This window comes from Ictidomys tridecemlineatus, chromosome 6 (assembly GCF_052094955.1).
Source record: "Ictidomys tridecemlineatus isolate mIctTri1 chromosome 6, mIctTri1.hap1, whole genome shotgun sequence".
NCBI lineage: Eukaryota > Metazoa > Chordata > Mammalia > Rodentia > Sciuridae > Ictidomys > Ictidomys tridecemlineatus.
The window spans coordinates 717096-738601 of NC_135482.1; the positions used below are offsets into that span (position 1 = coordinate 717096).

Consider the following 21506-nt stretch of genomic DNA (forward strand, 5'->3'; position numbering starts at 1 on the left):
CCCTCTCCCAGCCTGGCCAGTTTCTGGACCTTCAACCCTCTCTGCCCCCCAAACCCTGATCTCTGAAGGATGTGCTCCTGCTTCTGCAGATTCTGCTTTCTCCATGCTGAGTCAGCTGCTTCTAGCACCCTCCCCCAGGTACCCCGGACTCCCCGGCACAGTCACCCTAAAGCTCTCTGAGGACTCCCAGGGTGGGGCTGCCACACTTCCTAGCATCTACTCCCGGGTGCAGGGTGTGGGTCTCCTGATTACCGGGGCAGTCCTCACTTGGGCTGCTCAGAGCTGACCGTGCCTCTGAACTCCCTTTCCCTGGCAGTTTGCAGTTCTTCCCTTTCCGTACATGCCCTTTGTTACCAGCTGTAGACCCCTCCATGTCCTTCTGTCTGTCGGCCTTATCATCCATGGGGTCTGAATGGAGATCCTTAATTTTGATGCAGTCAAAACCATCTTTTATTTATTTTTATTTTTTTATTATTATTTTTTAAAATAAGGCTTGTAGTTTTGGATTTTCTTTTTGATGTCACAAAGGTATCTGGTGTCTGTCCAAGGGAGTGATAGTGTTTCAGTCATTCAGTGACTTCAGAGAGAATAAGTATCAGAAAACAACCTTGCATTTTGAGGTAAATCAGTTCAGTTGAAATAGTTTGTAATTTGGAGATTTTTAGACTATTCTACCATAAAATTTCAATCCAAAAAATTCCATGGAGTATGTTACCAATTTGACATAAATCTTTTTTTTTTTATTGGTTGTTCACAACATTACAAAACTCTTGACATATCATATTTCATACATTAGATTGAAGTGGATTATGAACTCCCAATTTTACCCCAAATGCAGATTGCAGAATCACTTGGTTACACATCCACAATTTTACATAATGCCCTATTAGTAATTGTTGTATTCTGCTACCTTTCCTATCCCCTACTATCCCCCCTCCCCTTCCCTCACATCTTCTCTCTCTACCCCATCTACTGTAATTCATTTCTCTTCTTGTTTATTATTTATTAATGGGAAAATAAACAAGGTGACATAAATCTTTAGTTGGAAGGGTACTCTCATGTAGGAGTGCAGCTTAGTTTTCCACAAAATGAGCTAGTTTTCTCAGTGCCAAGGAAGCAAGCACCCTCTCGCAGACCCCTTTCTCAGGCATTGGCTATGCATCCTAGATGGGTCTCTGTGTTCTTGGTCCATGTGCCTGGCCTGTACATCTGTTTGTATAACGATGGCTTGGTAGTATACCTTAATCTGTAGTGGGCAGGTATCTCCATTGTTCTTTTTTAATATTGATGTGGGTATGCACAGACTTTATTTTTCATATGTATTTTAGAATGATCTAGTCAAGTTTCTGAAAAATCTAGCTGGAACAATGAAATTGTCTTGAATGTATAGATTGAGGAAAATTGAACTATGTACTGACATACTATCCATGAACATAGTACATCTCTTGCTTTATTTAGATCTATCATGTAATAGAATCAAAATGCTTCCTACATGAAGGTCTAATTGCATTAGTGCATCAGGTCATTTCCTAGATCATGCGCTTTTTCTCTATAAAAGGCATCCTATTCTTTTAAATATTTTTTGGTTATAAGTGGACATAATATCTTTATTTTTATGTGGTGCTGAGAATCAAACCCAGTGCCTCACGCATGCCAGGCAAGCGTGCTACCACTTGAGCCACATCCTCAGCACAAAAGGCGTCCTATTTCTGTTATGCGTCTTGGTTGATGATTCTGGCATAAGGGAGGCTGCCGATTTCCAGATGAACTCTGATCTGGCATGCCAGCTGCACAGTGGATGCAGTTGTTTTGGCCTAGAGCAGCATCCAGAGCACAATAGATGCTCAGTAAAAACTAATGGTAAATGTGTGGATGGGGTCCTGTGTCCCTAAGAGTTGCTGGATGGTTACCATCTTGACATCTAGCAGAGGAAGCATGGAATCCTGGGAAAGGGGCACCTGGCCAAACTGGAACTTGGGCCTTAAGCTCTCTCTTTGCCATCCACTGCAAAGACAGAAGGGCCGAGGTGGGAGTGGGGTAGGAGCCAGAGCCAAGGTCCTTGATGGCACCCTGGTTAGGGGCTCAGATCCTGCAGGGACCCCTGGTGCCCAGCCTCTCTGCTTTGTGGTCCTCCCAGGAGAAGGCATGAGGGAGTGGAGAGTGGGGTCCATGTCTGCATCTCACACTAAGGCAGCCCAGACTGCAGGGTGCTCTCCCAGATCCTATCTGGGGAAGGAACTGCACTGGGGAGCAGCTCGTCCTTTCTCTTGGGGATATGTTAACATGTGGTGTTGACCAGCAGGTTCCTGACTGGTTGAGGGAAGAGTACTACAGCAAAATATTCATCCCACCCCTTATTTAGGTGAAGGGGGTTTCTCAACTCTTCTATCCATGAGGATGGAAGATGGGAAAACAATGTCATGGCAGCCTGTCTCATTGCAGCCCTACACAACACCCTCCATGAGGTCAGGAGTGCTTGCCAAGAAGCCCCTGCAGACCACTGAGGGCTCTGCTTCCAGTTCACCTTTACCTGCATGCTCAGTTACTGGTGAAATATGGCAGTGTGTGTTATTTTGATTGTGTATTTAGAATTAATTGTAAGGATGATCCAGATGAAATTCTTGTTTACCATGCTCAGCCGCAGGGTTTCACAAATTATGACAATGACGTTCTCAGTGTATGTGTACATTGTCTCCAAAAAGCAGGAGAGGTGAGCCAAGACATGGGCAGGACAGGCCAGGCCAGGCCCCCAGGGTAATTCCAGCCCTCCCCTGTGAACCCCAGGGTGGCTGGGGGTTCTGTCCCCATTGTGCTCACTGTGGAATGCTGTCCACTCTCTGGATAGGCAGCCAGGTGCCGAGCAGGGGAGGAGTGGTGAGCAGCACTCCACCCTTCAAGCTGTCTCAGGTCACGTGCCTTCTACTCTGGCCCCAATGGCTGAACCCTCACCTGTTCACACCCCTGTGGCTGTGGGGCAGGGGGTCTGAGCTCCCACTCCATGCTTAGGAGAGCAGGAAGGTGTATGGTGCACAGCTGTCCAGCATGTTTTGTACTAGGACAAGCTGTGGGACTTGGCTAGGGCCTGCGTTCAAGGAGCTGCCACAGACAGCTGGCCAGCGTCCCATGGTTGATGGCGGCATTTTCATTCCTCCACTGCAGCTGACAAACCACTGTGACTCTTCTGCCTTAAGATGGCAATACTTACCATGAGCTGGGAAGGACACCAACAGTTTTTAAAAATGAAAAAAAAACATTTCAGCTAACTTAAGAACAAGCAGGGAGATGCTGTTTTAAAGTTTCCTTGGGGATCTCCAAGTGCAAATCTTAAGACCTCTATGTTGGCCCAGGCAGCGTGCTTCCCTCCCTGCCACCTGTCCCGGGGCTCCCACCCACTCTGTCCTGCCCTCAACACAGGGCACCAAGTCCTCGAAGGGACTCCCACCTTCCTGGTGCTAGTCTCGCCTGTCTGCTCTTGGGCCATGGGTCTTCTGGAGCTGTGGTCCCACAAGGCCTGGCCTTTTTCCTGTACCCTAATATCCAGGGGAAATCGCAGCAGGTGTGGGTGAAGCCCTGGCTGTGTGGATGATTCTGGGGTGGAGGGTGAGGGGTGGTGCTAGGCACTGCCCCTGGGGAGGAGGTGCTAGAGCCCACAGGCTCAGGATTGACCTTAGCTCAGTGCTTGGTGCTGGAAGGACAGAGGCTGGTTCCATCACTGATGACACCAGACCATGATCCATCTCACATGCCCAGCTTTTGTGGGACAGACTGGTCACCTCTAAGTGTCAGGCCTGGCCCTGCTCCTGCCTTCACTTGCTCACATGCCAGCCAACACTGAAGACCTCCCGGGTGGCTGTGTGTGACTCATGTTGACAGGGTGCAAGGAAAGTTAGGGGCCATGAAGCCAAGAAGAGCCTGTAGGGAGCAGCTGAGCGGCTGCAGATAGAGGGCGGGACATAGGAAGGCTCCGAGGCAGGTGTGCAGAGGCTGGGCACTGCCCCTGGGGTGGGCAGGGCTGACTGCTGTGTGGGTGACTCCTGGTCAATGGCACCATCAGCCATGGGACACTACCTGGCTGCTGAGTGGAGGAGGGACAGGACTGGGCAGAACCACCTGGCTGGTCTGATCTGCCCTCAGTTCTATCTGGAGGAAGTGTCTCCCCAAAGGTTCTCTGTTCTCCACCTGGGGAGGGCACCTTGCCCATGCTGGTCCCTAGGGTGGGAGGCTTCAGCCATTGCCTCTGTGGGGCTCATCCCTTGGGCCTTCTGGCCTAAGTGCTCCACTTGGGCAAGGCCAGTCCCTGTGGGGAGGACACAATGGGATGGGTGCAGGCTTGTAGGACGTGAGTCTTTCCAGGGCACCACACCAGCCTCTTCCCGCTGCCCCAGGACCTGGGCGGGGCAGTCCTGTGAAGGGAGGGTGCTGCAGGACAGGCAGGGCAGGAGGGACCCGCCGGCCAGCCAGACTCCCACTTGCTCACACAGCACTGCCTGGCACTGCTTCCTCCTGGACCTGGAGAACGCTCGTCTCCAAGGGCTGCAAACTCAGCAACAGTCCCCAGGGTGGGTGGAGGTGGCTGTGGCAGAGCTGGCATGGGGCACGACTGTGCTGGCCTCTTGTTGGCCAGGGCACAAGGACTCAGTGACCTGCTGATTCTGCACTCAGTGCCTCTGGAGTGAAGGCCCACAGGCCCAGCACGGCCCCCCAGGGAGCCCGCCCACCCATGAAGGTGCTGAGAGAGCCTGGTGTCCATGTGGCACAGGGACCAAAGAGCTCTTGGCTAGCAGGACAGGCAGAGGCCCCGGCACAGGCCTGCCTGCTGAGCCTTCCAGAAGTATTGGGTCTTGGACAGGCCTGAATGCTGCTGCCACCTCCCCTCAACCCCAGGCGGAGCCCCACAGACCCCGGGGGCTCTGCATGCTTTGAGGAGAGCTGGTGGCTGGCCTGCTGCCCAGCACGTGTCTGGATCAGGATGGAGCTGCTGGGGTCAGCTCCAAAGACTGCAGACAGTGGCAGGCAGAGGCCTCGTGAGACTCTCATCAATGATGGGCACATTTTCAGGTGCACAGGAGGTTAGGGGTCACCAAAGTATTTATTGGGGGGGAGGTAGCAGCAGTGACTGCCAAATGGCAGGAACATGCTGGTGTGTGCCAAGGTCAGCAGCCAGAGCAGGATCAGCTGCTGCCCATACCAATGTCCATGGCTGTAAGACAAGGGGCCACAGGATTTGCAGGACAGGCAGAAACAGGAACACGGGCAGGCAGGGTCTCGGGCCCATAGCATGAGGTGCACAGTCCCCTGCACACAGGCTGCTATGCTTCCAGTGGGCCCGGCTCCTCTGTTGGCAGATGCTGGCACTGGGGGCTAAACCCACCATCTCTAGGCACAGCTGCAGGGAGGAGCAGCATGTGGATCTAGCTCCACCTGCCCCCTTCCCCAGGGTTCCTACCAGGTGCTTTGTTTATCCCTGTGTGTGTGAGGGGAGGCTGATGCCAGCCCTGAATGATCAGGACAGAGTAGCTACTGCAGTCCAGGGGCTGCAGAGAGCCTGGGAAACAGTGTGGCAGGCATGGATGTGGGGGTCCTAAGTGAGGGCCAGCAGAGGAGGGGCAGGGCCATCCTAAAGCCAGCCCAGCCTTTAGGAAGCAGCAGGAACACTCACTTCTGCAAAGCCTGCAGCTCGGGAGGCAGATCACAGCCGGTGTACACACCATTGGTAACACTGTATTCCAACAAGGCACCGAAGCAGGGGTCCTGTTGAATACAAGGGAGCCATGTCTCCTGTGCCCCACACACATCCCTCACCTCAGCGGCCACTTCTGGGTGGCCTGGCCCTTCCCCAGAGCCCTCCTCCTCAGTCCCCTGTCTTGCACACTCACTCTGACTAGCACATGCGGGTTTCCCAGCACAATCAGCAAGGCTTTGGGTCTGGTGATTGCAACATTGAACCTTTTTGAATTGGACAGGAAGCCCAAAAAATAGCGATCATCTTCAAATCTGTCTTCATTTGACCGCACCTGAAAAACACAAAAGAGGAATAAAAAATGGCATTGTACACTTTTTGTTCTTGTTTTTGCATGGAAAAACCTTGTCCCATGCAGACGTGTAGGAAGGGGTACTAGCAGGAGTCTGTACTGTTTGGGAAGAAGCAGGGAACATGGCCACATGGCCACACAGCCGACAGGGACCCCACGTGGCAGGGTTTAGGTGGCTCCTAATCTCTTTGTTGTATCTGAACTTTCACCTTGTCTGCAATTAACATGTACTCTTCAATAAAGTTAATGTAAAAGTAGCGCGTGGGACTGTGAGTCCAACCTGGCTCCGCAGGCGGCAGTGCTGCAGAAGCTGCCATGGTGGGGCTCCTTTTTAGCTGCCTCTTTCTGCCTCCTGGGGACTTCCCTTTACTTCTGGCCCTGACCTCTGGGTCTGCTGAAGAACTTCCGCAGTCAGCACCTGCGGTGCACCTGGGCCTGGAAGGCCTCGCCTTGTACTTTGTTTAGGGCAGGCATCGAGCTCTGCTGCTTTAGACCCCAGGTTCTCAGCCCCCACAACAGCGAGGTGGCTGCAAGACAGCGATACCTACCGTTGAAATCACAATGACCAAATATTCTTGCCCTTGAAATTCCTCTACTGATCCAACCTTTATGTCCATCAAATCAACATTTCGCAGAAGAATTTTTATTTTCTCCACCTTTAAAAGAGGTTGAAATGTTAAAGATAACCCGATCAGTTCTTTCTCATCTTGGTGTACAGCAAATGCTAGCCCACGTGCAGTGCTGCTTGCAGTCACGCACCACATCTACTTCAGTCTAATTCAGTGGGGATAAACTGCTCGTCAGGAGGGCTCAGCTCCTTGTGGAACACCTGCCCTCTCCCAGGAGCAGGGGTTAAGAAATGAGAGGGGGCTGGGGATGTGGCTCAAGCAGTAGCGCGCTCGCCTGGCGTATGTGCGGCCCGGGTTCGATCCTCAGCACCATGTACCAACAAAGATGTTGTGTCCGCCGAGAACTAAAAAAATAAATAAATATTTAAAAAAAATTCTCTCTTTCTCTCTCACTCTCTCTCCTCTCTCACTCTCTCTTAAAAAAAAAAAAAAGAAATGAGAGGGTGCACTGCTGCTCACAGGTGGGCTGTGCACCACGATGGCAGCAGGCCCCAGGACCTCTGCTAGGCCCCTTCTGGGGGACTGCACACCCCGTGGGGCTGAGCTCCAGCAAGTGTGACCACCAAGGAGAGCACAGGAGGTGAGCAAGGCAGGAAGCAGCCACCTAACTCAGGGACAGCGCTGCTGGGGCAGGAGGAGCTGGCTGAGGTGCCAGGGGCTGCGGTGGGATGACACCCGTGGAGAGCCGGCGTGTGGTGAGGAGTGAGCTCAGCTGGACCTCTGGAGAGCAGAGTGGGCAACAGATAAGACCAACACAGCCAGGAGGCGGCGGGTAGATGGAGGCCTGAGGGACAGCATACGCCCACAGACTGAAGGCCACCAGCGAGTGCATGTCCAACTATGCAAGAATCAGAAACACCCCAACCAACGGCAAAGCTAGGTGCAGCTGGATGAGACCCCTAACTCAGCCCCCAAGGGCAGAGCCCAGGACAATGTGGAAAGACGTGCCGCTGACAGAACTAGACACAGCTCCACCTAGATGGGCATCACACGGAGCAACTGCCCAGGCAACAGTGAATCCAGGGCCGTGAGCAGAGAGAGGTTCTCAATGCACTGCCCTTTCAAGGAGGCCCCCATGCCCACCCCTAGGCAGTCCCAGCAGCATGTGCCTTGGAGAGGGAGGCCCTCAGCACCCGTTGTCACCCAGCCAGGTCACCTCAGAGCACGGCCTCTGCGTCCCCTGCAAGCCATGCCTACACCCAGCCTTAGGGAAGGGGGTGAGGAGACGTGCAGGGCAAAGGCTGCGAAGATGCGAGAGGGCAGCACGGCCCCCCGACTGGCTGCACCTCAGACACCTACAGGGGATGCTCGCGCCTGTGCCCAGATTGGCCGACCCAGGCCCAGCCTGTCTGCCAGTCCCAGGCTGAGAGGGTGGCAGAGCCCAGCAGGACAGCAGACAGCGTGGGGGTCAATGGGACCTGCAGGAGGAGCGGCCAGTGGAGGCAGGGGCTCTGAAGGCTGGCCAGGGCTGTGCTGGATCAGGGTTGGGAGTAGGGAGGCTGCAGAAGCTGCCTGCAGCACTTCTCAGCCAACTAGCCACCTGCTGCCAGCAGGTGCCACCTTCACTGACGACCTCGCTGTTCCTGCCAGAGCCATGACTCACCCCTCTCCATAGCTCAGGGCTCCCAGGCCCACATGTGCTAGACTGTGTGTGGAATATGGTAGAGGGTGGACTCTCACTGGTCCCCAAGAGAAATCAGTTGAGTGGACAGACCCTGAAGCAGGCAACTAGCCGAGCTGGCTGTGCAGAGGCTAGGGCAGCATGGAAGCCCTGGGAGCTTCACCTGGCTCAGGGCCACGTGGCTCAAGGACCCGTGCCTGAGCGCAGCCACAAGGGCGGGCCCGAGCTTTTGGACCAGCCTGGTGTCACATGGGCTGGTTTTCCTGGGCCGTGCTGGTGTGCCTGAGGGCTCCAGGTCAGGACGTGGCAGGCAGGATGGCGCTAGCCAGGTGCGTCCAAAGCAGTCATGTAGCTGGAAAAAACTGACATACCGCTGGGAGCTCTGGAGACCAGAGGCGCTCAACCTGAGAGGTGCTGATGCCTGGAACTCCGCACGTGGGTGAAGACAGCCGTGCTCTGTTCTGGGGTAAGGCCAGGCCCAGGGACTCGTGCAGAGTGACCTCAGAGAAGGGCTGAGCCCCACCCTGGGAGGTGAGGCTGAGGTCAGGAGACCCTCCGCCAGCAGAGGGCAGTCTTACCTGCTCCTGGTGGTAAGCACAACTGCTGCCCACTGCCGGGCAACACCTGCCAACCGCCAAGCTGTGTTGCCCTCAGCTCAAGCAGAACAAAACGAAACCTCAACAAGCACAGGACAAGCCGAGTGCAGGCAGGCACGGCACAAAGGAGCCAGCAAAAGCACAACATGGATGACCACCAGTGGGAATCAGGACCCAGGATTGTAACATCTTCTTTACTTTTTTTTTTTTGGTACTGGGGATTGAACTCGGGGGCACTCGACCACGGAGCCACATCCCAGCCCTGCTGTGTGTTTTATTTAGAGACAGGATCTCACTGAGTTGCTCAGCACCTCGCCGTTGCTGAGGCTGGCTTTGAACGCACGATCATCCTGCCTCAGCCTCCCGAGCTGCTGGGATCACAGGCGTGCTCCACTGCTCCTGGCTTCCAAAGTTGTAAAAATTTTCTAAAATTCCATTTTCAACAAAGAATTATAAGACATGCAAAGAATCTAAGTATGTGACCCACACTCGAGAAGAAATGCATAGCAGGAACTGGGAGTATCCCCAGGTGAACCACGGGTCCAGGGAACTACAGGAGACCATGCTACAAACCCTCAGGCAGCATGAGGACTGCGGTAAGTCCCAGCAAGAAGAGCAGCTGTCACGGGACCAGCCACACGCCTCAGACTGAGAAGTGCGATTCCCGAGCCCACAAACCCTGGAAGGGTCACATCAGATCACAGACAGCCAAGAAGCTCCACAAACCCCAAGCAGGACGAATACCCAGGGACCCATAGCCAGCAAGAAGGACGTGTCCACACAGAGGACAGTGGTCCTGTGGCTGCAGGGATGGCAAGGAAGGACAATGTCCATGCACAGGACCAGAGGCTCCACCCCAAGGGACTCAGGCAGCCAGGGCTGACATCTTCAGCATTCCCAACTGCAGGCTTCTTACATTTACCACCACTTAAAAAACAAACAAACAAACAAACAAACAAACAAAACCCCCAAACAAACAGAAACAGAGAAAGCAGCAAAAGAAGTCAAGTGAGAAAGACTGGCCGGGAAAGGCCCAATGAGAAGAATTCACGTCAGGAGTCATCAGAGCTCACCAACGCCTGAACTCGGCCCAGTGGACACACAGAGCCGCGAGCAGGCCGCCCAGCCCAGCCCTGAGGGCAGGCTGCCTGGGCCCCTCCACAGAGGCTTACCTGCTCCAGCCTTCATGGCCGCTGCCGCTGGAGCGCCAGGCACTCGGCTCAACCTCAGGCACAGGAGAGACACGGCCTGGCCGAAGGGCTCCGCGCAGGGCACACACCAGGGCATGCCCTCTGACCTTCACCTATGTGGTCGGCAGCTGCCTGCCTCCCCGGGGCTTCCTCCCCAGGCCTGGGCGGCTTGTACCCGCCAGGAGCCAGCGCTCAGTGACTGAAGCTCACCAGGGCTCCAGGCCAGGCAGGAGTGCAGGGCTGTTGTACCACTCGGGGAGAGCCTGACTGGGGAGAGGCTTAGGTGTGAGGCGATGCGGGAGTCTAGAGTGAAGAGATCATTCACCAGAGGGACCCTCATCAGTGGACGGAGCCACTTGAGGGGATTAACTGGGTGTGACTGGAGGATCACTGAGGATGTGGGACACAGGGGCCATGGCTTTGGAATTATACTTTGTCCCTGGTGAGCAGAGCTCTCTCTGCTTCCTGGCTATCAGGTCCCGAGCTGCTTCCCTCTGCCACACCCTTCCTCCATGGCCTGCTGCCTCCCTGTGGGCCCAGAACTGCAGAGTCGGCCAGCTACGGACTGAACCTCTGAAACTGTGAGCCCCAAATAAACGATGAATCATTTTTGTCAAGTCATTTGTCACAGTGATGTAAATGCTAACCACAACACAGGGTAATGCCACCCACCATCCTGTACCTAGGTGGAAGAGCCACATGGAACAAGCACAGTCCCCTCCAAGGATGACACACCACCCCTTTTGAGAAACACCGGTTGACGGTGGGGTTGGCGAGCTTCTCCTTAAAGGGCCAAATATCCAGGGTATTCCACAGATTCTTATGCAAAGTTTTAAACAGAAGTTTAAAAGTTGGAAACAGAAGCAAGCTCAGCTCTGCAGAGCAGGGATGGCTGGGGGAAGCAGTTTGCGGACCTTCCCTCCAGAGCACTCGAACATGGTCCTGCTTCTCTAAAAACCTGCTGCTGTTCACAATGAGTTTGTTTCTGCCTTCTACAGACTCCACAAAATGGGGAACCTGGGCCCCAGGGACTGTGGAACAAGGGACGTCCCTGCGGGCACACCTGTTTCCGGTAAGGCGTGATGACACCGATGTCCCTGGCAGACACCTGGCTGGAGACGCTCCGGGCCAGCAGGCAGCAGTAGCGCATGACCTGGACAGCCTCGGCGGGGTTGAACCATGACGGGCTTCTTCCTTCCCGCGCCTCGCTGCCCTGAGGGAACGAGGAGAGAAGATTTCATTGACTCAGTGACGATCACCCCGGGCCCACCGTCAAGGATCGGGATCCCTGATGTTCAAAACACACACTGAATTGACAGAAAGAAAGTCCCTCTTTCGGGTGCTGGGGCTGGGCCTCAACGGTAGAGCGCTTGCCTGGCACTTGGGAGGCCCTGGGTGGATCCTCAGCACCACATCAGGAACAACAACAACTAAAATAGAGGTCACATTCTTAAAAAGAAAAAAGAAAAAGAAAAAGAAAAAGAAAAGAAAGCCTCTGTCTCACGCAGGGCTTACAGTCTAGGAGGGCAAGTGTTAAACTGTCATGCAATCACACCACGCCGTACAACCTGCCTCAGGGCTGATGGGTGGAAGGCCAGGGCAGAACTCCTTCAGGGAGCTCCACCGAGGACAGGATGGGCAGTCAAGGAGCAGGCTGGGCGGGAGGCCACGCAGGGCCTGACACAGGAGGGTTCACGGCCCACAAGGGGAAAGGCCATGTGCCCGAAGCCTGGGAGCCATGTGCAGCGCACAGCGTGGCCTGACAGGAACCAGCCAGCTGCGGCCAGTGGCACAGACCCGGCAGTCCACCAAGAGCTAGGTGCTCGCGTCCTGCCCACTCCAGCCAGCCCCTGGCTACAGGGAGGGCAGCTGTCACTCTCTGCATCATTCCCAGGAGAGAACAGATGACATTTCTCAACTTGAGAAACTCTTCCTTGAAGCATGAAGAACGCACTGCTCTAGGGACAAACAGGCCAAGACACAGGATACTCATAAGTGAGTCTCACACACACAGTTCAGTGTCCTTAGCAAGGGTACCAAGGCCACCAGGAGGACAGTCTTCCCAGCAGATGACTCAGACTGGATGTGCACCTGCGAGAGGGCAAAGCTGGGCCTGATCTGGGCCCGTGTGGTGCTAACTAAAGATGGACAAGAGGCTGAACAAGCCCAGGTCTGCAGGTGCTTACAAGAGAACACAGAGGAAGCTCCTAGCATTGTAGCTGGTGGTGACATCCTGGATGTGATGCTGAAGCACAGAAAGCAACATAAAACACCAGAAAAATGGATGACCTCAAAACTAAACTTACTCACCAGAGAACAATCCTGAGTGCAGAGACAGTCTGGGACAGGAGAAAATGTCCCCAATACGTTCAGAACTCATGCCACTCAACGACAAAACCCACAACCAAGTAAGTGCACGCCAAGGACCTGCTATTTCTCCACAGAAGACAAAGGGCAGGACAAGCTGCCCAACATCCCCAATCCCTAGGGAGACGCAAACCCAAACCGCCCTGTGCTGGGCATGTGGCCACAGCCCTGATCCCAGTTACCTGGGAGGTGGAGGCAGGAGGAATTTGAGGCCAGCCTGAGGAGCTTAGCAAAACTTGTCTCCCTGGGGAAACAGCTGGGTGGCAGAGCAGTTGCCTCGCACGTGGGAGGCCCTGGGTTTTCCGTTCCCAGTACTGCAAAACACACTAAAAAAAACCTACCCATGGCCACAGAATGATACTATTAAAAAAACAAAAGGGAAAACACTGTTGGTGAGAATATGGGGAAAAGAGAACTCTTGTGCGCTGCTGGTAGAGATGTAAAGTGGTGCAAGAGATGGAGAGAAAGGAGCCGGACAGCGCAGCTGCTGTGGAGAGCAGGAAAGGCCCCAGAACTCCTGCCAGAGCCTCCACACTCTCCACGTTCACAGCAGCACTTCTGAGTTTCCATTCTTAGTCTTTTTAAAACTAGTAGCAAGTGTCCAGAGCTTAAGTGTCCACTGATGGACAGGGGGGTGAACAAAACGCAGTGGGCCACAGCAGCGGGTGCTTCGAGGGCAAGCTGGGGAAGGTGCCCCCGGGGCTCGGCACTGAGCCACGGCCCCGGCTCCTGTTCTTACTTCGAGACAGGGACTCCCTAAGTTGCCAAGGCCCCCTGGGACCTGCGATACGATCCTTAGCCTCCAAGTCCCTGGGGTGAGTCCCTGGGGTGACAGGCGCGCGGGCTCCCGTGTTCAGCCCTTAAAAGGAAGGGAATTCTGACACCCACGCCAGGACCTGGATGAACCCAGAGGACACCAGCTCAGTGGCAGAGCCAAGACTGCCATTCTACGCAGAGGTCCCACGGGTGACGGACCCTCACTCCTAAGTGAGTCTCACACACACAGTTCTGCTCCTCCTCCCAGTTGTCCTGCAGGAAGCAGGAAAGGAGGGCAGGGTGCCCGCGTTCACTGGGGAGCATCTGGGTTAGCAAGATGACAAGGCTCTGGGACGCTGGGTACAGAGCAAGACACACATACTAACAGCGCTCGCTCCACACTCAGGATGGCTCACGTGGGAGACTTTGTTAGGTGTGTTTAGGTTCCAATTTTAAAAAGCAAACACCATGTAAGGCAACAAAAATTTACTACTTTTCAGAATTTTTTTCTGTTAAGCTACATGTAACTTATCCCTTCAGATTTACAATGAACAACTGAAGTAAAGTTTTAAAAAGACTAAGAATGCAAACTTAGAGCAGAACTTCTACACTGAGGAGGAAAAATCTGAGGAACAGCAAATGCTGAACTGGAAACATCAGGAAAGGTGGAGAGGACCCTGAGTAACACAGGAGAAGGGAGCTGAGGTCGCTCCTCAGGCAGAGGCTGGTACGGTGTGAGAGTAGCACCTGGCTGCCACGGAGAACCGCACAGGAGGGCGAGATGGGGCCTGTGTGTGGGCGCCAGCCTGAGCCAAGCTGCAGGAGAAGCTGGCTTTAAGTTCTCCGTCACACACAGCGTGGGCCACAGCAGGCCTGTCCCGAGCAGGGCACAGAGCAGCTGGCACACTCCCACAGGACAGACTTGGGACAATGACCAAAGCTGACACCTAACTGGCCACACTTTTCTAAATGCAGGAGTTTACAGGCCAAAGTCCTTGATCAGAACTTAATAAAATCAGAAATAGAAAAAATGAGGTATACAAAATTCTTTGTCACATGGAAATTAAGAAAATTACTCTCCACCATCCTTTTTTTCCCCATTTCAAATGGAGTGTTTTATTTTCTGCTTCCCTTGGTACTTTTCTAATCAGAGCGTTAAGTTGTGCATAGAAGTTGGGCTCCTGACAAATGGTGCCTGCGCGGAATGTGTGCTGCGTCCGATTCCCTCCGCCCTCCTCCCATCCTCCTGCCTCTGCTCTCCCGATCCTCCTTTTGAGCGGTGCTCTGCAGAGATTCATGAAGGTGGGATTCCCTGTGGAACATCTGCATATGCACACAGCTGAACTGGACCCCCTTCCCCCCTTTCCCCCCTCCTTCTCCGCCACCAATCTTCCCTTTGTGACATCTGGTTCCCTCCCCAGGCCTTCTTTGCCTATTGTGCTCTAGTTCCACACAGGAGGGGAAACGCCCCCTGATTCCCCAGTCTTCCTGATGACTGGACGACTCATTGGGGTACATGTGCCCCATCCCTGATCCTCTCTCCACTGACAGGCACCTGGGCTGGTTCCCAGCCTGCCTAGGAGGGCTGGGCTGCTACAGGCACTGGTGTGGCTGTGCCTCCACAGAAGGCTAATCTAGTGACTCTGGAGAAATGCCCAGGAGCGGGAAAGCTGGGCCCTAGAGTTCTACTTCCCTTGAATGGAAAAGAAAGTCCCTGAGAAGTCACAGGTCTGGGAGGGCAGGCGGAGGAAGACTAGAGGGGAGGGGGACTTAAAAGCCAGTAAGAAACCAGAGGTCAGCCAAGGAAGGGAGCCAGGGTGAAGATGACATGCTGCAAACAATGGAGCAGAGGACAGGCATGAGCTGGCTTTCCAGCTGAAGCAGAGGCTGCAGCCTGGCCTTTGTGCCCAGATGGGCAATGCTTTAAGCCTTACTGTCCTGCCCAACAGTGTGGTCAAATCCAGAGGCGGCAGAGTCCGAGGTCTGAGAGCCTTGGCTTCCTCAGGCCAGTGAGACAGCAGCACTCAGCCCTGCCCGAGGGTGCCATGGAGACCCTCTCCTTTTGCCTAGACCCGAGGGGCTGGGTGGGCACAGCAAATGGACCACTGCCCCCGAGGTCTGCAGGGGATGGGCAGCCAGCGAGTGGAGGTCTATCTCCTCTCAGGGGAGGGAGCCTGAGTGTGCAGGGAGCAAGGGCCAGGAAGGGTGGGAGTGGGCCGCAGCAGCAGGATGGCAGGATCACCCCACCTCATGCTCAGAACAATGCCTGCAGACGAGTTGGCATTTAGACGTCACTGACTCAATCAGTCCACTGCAGGGAGCCTGCACACGTCTACACTGCCTCAGCGTCCATGGGAATGCACTTGGACGTCCTCACACCAGAAGCAGGGCTCAGCCCCTGACAGTTCCCAGTCCTGCACCTCCTCCCAGCTCTCCTGCGGCCCACCTAGATCTCTGCCTCATATGGCTGCCCCTGATGACCACTTCCCCATGGGTCAGCTAGATGAGGCCTGTTGGGCTGCCACACCTCACCCTCACACCTGCAAGGACTGTGTAGACCTGCTGCAGTGACCACCTCTCGCCTCCACATGACTTCCTGGAACTCTGGGCTTCATCTGGACGCCCAGTTAAAACTGCCTGTGGGAAATCTGTCTGGATAGCACTCTGGGCCTGACAGAGGCATGGGCCCACCTCGAGACACTTCAGAGGGGTCCCCTAGGATACAGTTTCTCATTGTTTTTCTGATGCACAGGCAGCTTCTGAGGGTGTGCAGAGTCAGCCAGGCAGTGGGCGGTAACTGAGGGCTCAGGAGCACTGGCTGTCGGGGAGGGACAGCCTCAGAGCAGACCCCTCTCAATTCCTCTCCCCTGTGAGGGTGGGATTCCACCAGCCACTGGACTCTAAGCCACCCAAGACAAATGGACCTCGAACACGTTTCTTGACAAGGGTTTAGAGAGGAACCATGCAGGGGCTGTGTTGTGTGGAGCTGCCGCCTGGACTCTCACTGCCACGGGAGGGGTCCCTTGCACCAGTGCCCCCTGTCCTGTCTGGTGCTGTCCCAGCTCTCAAACCTCCTTCTTTGGTAGTGCCTGTGAAACCTAACTCCTAATCTGTCTGGCTCCAGTGAACGGCTGAACTTGTGTTTAGCTGTTGAGTATCCAGCCCCTCCCTGTGTGAGGCCCTGGTGAGAGGGAGGCTGTCACCTGGGGTCTCCCCTGACCTGGGACTCCGGTGCTGATGGATGTGCTCTGCAGGGTGGGTGGGCATTGCTGGGCAGCAAGCTTCCTAGGCCCCGCTTCCCGTGTCCTGCCCGCCGTGCCTCCCCGGCCTTCTGATGGGCGGTCAGTCAGCCTGGGCCTCTTCTTGGGACCAGTGCTCGACTGCTGTGAGCATCACAAGATGCTGCCCTGGGAGGTCCACCCTGCAGGCCACTCCTGAGCTGTCCCACAGGATAGGCTGGCGGCAGTCCTCCTGTTGCCTGCTGCTCCTGGAGATCATGAGCATCCCTCTGCCCCTCCCCAGGCTCTTGAGAAACTACTTAGTCCCTGACACAATGAGGCCACACACAGGGGACAGAGGTGAGCACCTCCTGCCTGGCTGGCGCAGAGCATCCGTGGTCCAAGGTGTGACTTACCCTCACCCCGTGGAAGATGAGAGGGAAGCCTTTCTTGGGCAGCTTCTCCCAGCCCAGTAAAGAGGTCACCACTTTGGGGTCTGCACAGACTTCAAGCTCCCTGTGATAGAAAAGCCGAGAGGGCAGCGCCAGCAGGGCCGAGTGGGATCTGTAGTTCTTCACTAATTTTGTGACCTGCAGGAAGAGGACAGGTGCAGAGCGCTAGGGGAGGCAGCACTGGAGCTCGTCCACTCCCCAGGGCAGTTCCCCACTCCTGCCTGTGCCTCCCTGAGCCTGAAACCTCCACCACACGAGCTCCCCAGATGACGGTCTCCGCAAGGGTCTATTTAACAGCAAGGACTGCTCCTCTCCTGGGTCCTAACAGGCTGGGAATCTCCCAAGGGGCACAGACGGCTCCAGACACACCACTGTGTGCCGTCTGCTTCGCTCTGGACCCAGTCTCATGACCCCAGCCCTTAAGCCAGCCCTGTCCGCCTGCACCTCCGCTGGATGGCAGGCAGGCAGGCAGGCAGGCAGAGCGGCGGTGCCCTCCCTGATGGGCGGTACGCTGTGAGGACGGCTCCACACTCCTCCTCCATCTGGTCTGCAAAGTTCACGTGCTTACCTTACACGCTTCTTCCCTGGTTCCTGGCAAATGCTCTGGACTGCTGACCCAGGGCAAGGGACTTGTTAATCCAGGGAGCAGGACATGTGTCCCGCTTCCAAGAAGCCAATCACAACACGAGACCTCACCTGTCCACCACACCACCAGCCCAGAGCAGCACAGGGCCTGGGGCATGTTGAGAGCCACGTGCCCTGAGCTGCTCTCAGTGTGCAGACGGGAGCTTTAGAACCAAGCCCTGGGCCCGTGAGGCTCCTGGTGCCTGGGGCCACTGCTGGGCGCACCTGCAGGTGGTGTGGCAGGGCTGGCAGGCAGCAGCAGCTCTCCCACAGAGGCCGCTGGCAGGTGCCCAGGAGGCTGGAGCACGGCTTGCCCCTCCCCTGGCAGCAGAGCTCTCAGGACCCTATCTAGTTCACCTCCTGGGGCAGCCACTCTGGGTGGTCCACTCCTCCCACAGTGGGTGCCTTTCAGGTGGGTGAGCCTGCGAGGCCCTCCTCAGCCCGAAGATCCCCAATACCCCTCCTACAGACTCACCCCTCTTATTTCAGTGAGGTGAAGGCCCCAGGAGGCTCCAGCCCCTTTCCCCAAGCCTCTCATGAGCACTGTACCTCACCCACACCAGGAATCCACCCTCAGATGGAAACCTGTCTTCTTTTTGTATCATGGCACGTTAGTAATGGAATGACATAGCTGTTTAGGAGAATAGTTTTTTTGGTGGTACTAGGGGTTAAACTCAGGGTACTCCACCACTGAGGCACACCCAGCTGTTATTTTGAGAGAGACTCTTGCTAAGTTGATGAGGCTGTCCTTGAACTTGTGATACTCCTGCCTCAGCCTCCTGAGTTGCTTGGATCATAGGCATATGGCCACCATGCTGGGCATTTTTTGGGGGGTACTGTGGCAGTTTCTCACTGTCTTGCAACAGGCCCCACAGACCCAAGGCTCCTGGGTTCAGTGTGACAGGGCTGCCCCAGTCGGATGAGCACCTCAAGTCAGAAGAGCTCACCAGAGACACTCCCACAGCCTTTCCCGGCAGATCTCCTCTTATTTTAGTCAGAGTAACAGAACCAGTTCCCGTTTCTCCTGCTGCGATGGGGCACTTCCAAGTTAGCTCCCACTGCCCTGGACCCCAAAGACCCCTGCCATCAGTGCCAGGCTGCCTGGTGTCCCTGGCCCCAGCACAGGCCCTGTGAGGCGCACTGCATGGCTCCTGGGAAAGGAGAGCGGATGCAAGTGCCTAAATCCCATCTGGGAGGCAGGGCAGCGGGCAAAGCGTCCCATGCGCTGACAGGCATCCGTGCTGGCCCCTGCTTCAGGGTGCAGCCTTGGTGTGGGCGGGTGGAGGACACTGGTGTTCCTGTGGAGGAGGTGCACGCTCCAGGCCTCCTGGGCATGGCAGACAGGGGTGCCCGCTCACAGCCACAGGCAGGGGACAAGGGGAAGTAGGCGGACAGCAGTGTGGCAGCCTCCCCTGCTGGCCTGCCATCCTGGGCTACTCCTGCCCCGCAGTGCTCAAGCCACTCAATAGGCCTGGCCGACTCACCAGCAGGGGGTTGTACGCGCCACAAGCACCGAATGCACTCTCGTCACGCAGGTACGCTGGACGGGACATCAGTCTCTCCAACATGGACACGTTGAGCCCGTAGGCCATGGCCAGCCTGGACTTGATGACGGGGCCAAGCTGCATGGGGTCTCCGGCAAGCACAATCTGTGGCACACACGAGGGCTTGATGGGGACCAGCGCGGCACTTGGTCCCCACCTCAGGAGGAGCACCTGGGAGAGCAGCAGGCTGGCTTCCCGGGTCAGGGTCAGGCTGTGCAGGCAGGGGGCCCCACGTCCACCGTGGATGCATGAGAGACAGAGAGGGTGCTGCTGGACCCACGAGGACTTCCAGAGGGCAGGGAAGTGGATAGCACTCCGTCCTGGGGAGGCCCCACATGTGGCCATATCAGGCTGACTGTCCCTGTCTGTCTTGCCTGGAGGCTGGAGGTCCGACTAGACCAGCCCCTGTTTCCTCCCTAACCTTCCCGTGCTCTGCCCAGTCTGGGGACCTGAGAGGAGGCGGGTGTGCCCCTGGAGGAGAAAGGGAGGGGCTTTCTCACCCCTCCTATTCACAAGGAGCCCACTCCCACACGGCAGGTCTAGATGACTGCTCCTTGCGAGGGGTGCAGGGAACAGGGGTTTAAGATGAATCCAGAAGCTCCACAGGAAGCAGCAGGTGGGCCTGACACGCACATGGAGCAGGAGGGCTGGGGGTCAGAGGGGAGAGGCCCAGAGCAGCCCAGAGGGAGCAGGCACAAGGCCCAGCCCTGCCTTCTGGCACGGGGCGGGGGTGGGGGGATCACCAAGGGCAGGGAGCAGCTGCTGACTTTGCCACTGGGTCTCCAACACCTAGAATGTTCTTCACTTCGTTTTTCGAGTGAAAAACCCCACCATGGCAGCCGCCCCGTATTGCGCTGCAGCAAGCAGCACTGAGCTCCCTCTGCTAGGCCTGGTGCGATCTCCTGGCCCGAAGCCACGACCACTGCAGCCGCCTGGCCAAGGGAAGACCGGGGAACGAGACAGAGTGTGCACCTGCACACAGGCCTTACCTGGCCGCTGACGTCGGAGATCAGCCCCAGAGGAATGAGGCACTCTGGCTCACTCGCCTGCCCGGCCTCGTCCACGAACACGTGGGTGAAGTGTCCGACTCTAGAAGCAGAGGTGTCTGAGTGGTCATGCCCATCATGGCTCTTAGCACCCGGGGCCAGGCCCCATTCTGCACCTGTGGTCAAGTGGCACCCAGAAGGGCCGTGTGCCTGCCTCCCCGGCTGAATGACTAGGTACAGGCTGGCAAGGAGAGCCCATGACAGATCAGTGCCTGGTGCTGTGTGTTGCTCAAAAGGACATGGACAGGACAGTGTGAGAGTGGGCATGACAAAGCCTGAGCACCTTAGAACACTGCATGGCCTTGCAGCAGCTTCCCCAGAGCTCCATCAGGCTCAGCCTCCCCACCGTGAGTGAGCTTGCAACCCCAGGCTGGCTGCTCCGCCTCTCTGCCTGCTTCCCTGGGAGTGAGGGGAGACTGGCCAAGGAGCAGCACTGGGCAGCTGGCAGCAGGTGGCCTGGGCGCCTCCTCCTGACTGGTACCGCCAGCCACCCCGGCCTCTCACCACACACCCAGCGGTCTCTAGGTGGCACGGCCGTGGTGAGAGCAGGACGGTGCCCAGGGTGGAGGGGACACTGCATGCGCTGAACTGGCCTCCAAGCCTCAATGGTCCACTAGGACATCAAACCCGAAGTCAGAAGTGCCAGGGAGGCTCCTCGCTCCCACCTCCCACTGTGGCCAGAGTCGGGCCCCTGTGAGAGACGAGGAGGTGAACCGCGCTCTCCACCTCTGCTGGACACTAACCCAGCCCAGGAGGACGAAGCCGAGTGCTGCATTAGCTGGTGTCACTTAAAGGCACTTCTCTCAGAAGACACTGCCCCCTCTGTCCTGTAGGGCTTCATAGCCGCAGCTCTGGGTTGTCACCAGCACAGCAGCTGGCCCAGCCAGGCACCTCTTCCCCTGGGACCTGGACGTTGGTGCACCCACGCTCCGCACACCAGGCTACCCTGCCCTGCACGAAACCTGCACCCCAATGACACCAGACCTGAACAAGAGAAGGATGGGCTGTCTCTGCTGAAGCCTCTCCACCTCCAGGCCACCAACGCATTGATAAAGTCCCTTACCCTGTCCAGACCTGCCCCATCCTATGCAGGGACCTCAGCTGCCACGTGTGGCCCTGGGGCACTTCAGGTGGCGAGCCAGAAACACGCCATGTTATGAGGGTGAAGATGGGGTTTTTAAGACTCTGGTCCTTGAAAAACAATCACCGTCTGCCCCGTCACTCCCCCGGCATGGGCACGGCGTGCTCTCTGAGGTGAGAGGAGCCAGCAGGCAGGGGCTCAACTGTGACCCCTGGATGCAGCTCCCTGTGACCCTGGCAGAGGCCTGGAGTCCATGGCCAGGCACCCTCACAACCACTGCCTCAGGCTGCCCCCGCCAGAGGCCACAGCCTGGCCCTCATGTGTCAGGGGAAGGTGGGGATCCCTGGCAC

At 56.2% G+C, this 21506-nt stretch overlaps 1 protein-coding gene across 3 annotated transcripts in view; it reads right to left on the bottom strand.

The window, feature by feature from the left end:
* Window positions 1-5051: 5051 nt before the first annotated feature.
* The window catches only part of Mov10l1 (Mov10 like RNA helicase 1), a 64045-nt gene continuing 47590 nt past the window's right edge, over window positions 5052-21506 (bottom strand). For 2 of the 3 annotated variants that reach the window (XM_078052306.1, XM_078052305.1), the window contains exons 20-27: window positions 20019-20118; window positions 18970-19134; window positions 16826-16999; window positions 11132-11281; window positions 6581-6688; window positions 5877-6014; window positions 5660-5751; window positions 5052-5200 (exon numbers count right to left, since the gene is read on the bottom strand). In XM_078052306.1, coding sequence (XP_077908432.1) covers window positions 5071-5200; window positions 5660-5751; window positions 5877-6014; window positions 6581-6688; window positions 11132-11281; window positions 16826-16999; window positions 18970-19134; window positions 20019-20118 — 1057 coding nt within the window. In that variant the 3' untranslated portion in view covers window positions 5052-5070. Of the gene's footprint in view, window positions 5387-5659; window positions 5752-5876; window positions 6015-6580; window positions 6689-11131; window positions 11282-16825; window positions 17000-18969; window positions 19135-20018; window positions 20119-21506 lie in introns of all 3 variants that reach the window. The other variant, XM_040276454.2, reaches the window with a different exon arrangement.